Source organism: Pygoscelis adeliae, unplaced genomic scaffold (genome assembly GCF_000699105.1).
Source record: "Pygoscelis adeliae isolate BGI_AS28 unplaced genomic scaffold, ASM69910v1 Scaffold54, whole genome shotgun sequence".
Lineage (NCBI taxonomy): Eukaryota > Metazoa > Chordata > Aves > Sphenisciformes > Spheniscidae > Pygoscelis > Pygoscelis adeliae.
The window spans coordinates 1,036,386-1,037,275 of record NW_008824982.1 but is presented as its reverse complement, the minus strand read 5'-3'; the positions used below and the strand labels follow the sequence as shown (position 1 = coordinate 1,037,275).

Here is an 890-nt window from a genome sequence, read left to right as displayed (position 1 = left end):
GAGGGGGGGGGAGGGTTGGAAAGTGCAAAAGGAAAAGCGGAGGGGGAAAAAAAAAAAAAGGAAGAAAAAAAAAAAGGAAAAAAAGGCAAAAGCCATCAAGCCGGCCAAGCCCAGCTTTGGATCTCAGTGCAGGTATTTCTGCTGCTGTGTTCATCCCTTGCCGCCTACCATCCCGCTTTATTTTTTTTTTTAAAGGAAAGAAAAAAAGAACGAAAAGGAGAAGTCGAACTCTCAAAGGGTTACTATGCAATTGCGACTGATTTCTTGGTTTTTTATCACTTTGAACTTTATGGAATACATTGGCAGCCAGCACGCCTCCAGGGTACGGCGACAGGGAAGAAGTAAGTTCGAAGAGATTTATACTTTGATAACTTCTGCTTCCTCTCGTTGTGCTGCTCACCTGTCCGGGGGGCTCTTGTGCCCCCGGCGCCTTTGCGAGGGCGCTAGGAAGCCAAGTCCCGCGCCCGCGGCGCGGCCGAGCGGATCTGCAGGCAGTTTCATTGAGTTGGAGGGATGAAGGCGATTTTTGATCTCTTTCTGCTTTTCTCTCTCACCTCACCGGGATGAGCAGAGCTGGCTCTGGGAAGACCCGCGTCTGCTCCTTTATATTTTAACGCGTGGTGCGGGGGAACGTCCTGTCTTAGCTCTTTCCATTTCCTAAAGGGAAAGCGCGATGACACGACAGGTAACTTTTTGCCGTGATGCTCTAAGCGCCTTTCTCCACCCCGGTCACCATTTAGCGACCTGGGGGAGGACGGAGAGAGAAGCCCCCACCCCAAGAACCAGCAGTACAGATTATTGCTATAGGTTAAGCCTGGCGCCCGGCGATGCGGAGTGGGGGGCTGGGGTGTCTCGGCGCTGCCCGGCCCGCTGACTTCCAGCCTGCGCTC

At 52.8% G+C, this 890-nt stretch overlaps 1 protein-coding gene across 1 annotated transcript in view; it reads left to right on the top strand.

Annotated features, from left to right (window-relative positions):
• The first annotated feature begins 120 nt into the window (after nucleotides 1–120).
• Nucleotides 121–890, top strand: part of RSPO3 (R-spondin 3) — a 62,748-nt gene continuing 61,978 nt past the window's right edge. The window contains exon 1 of the mRNA XM_009325637.1: nucleotides 121–341. Within this exon, the coding sequence (XP_009323912.1) occupies nucleotides 245–341 (97 nt within the window). The 5' untranslated portion in view covers nucleotides 121–244. The remainder of the gene's footprint in view (nucleotides 342–890) is intronic.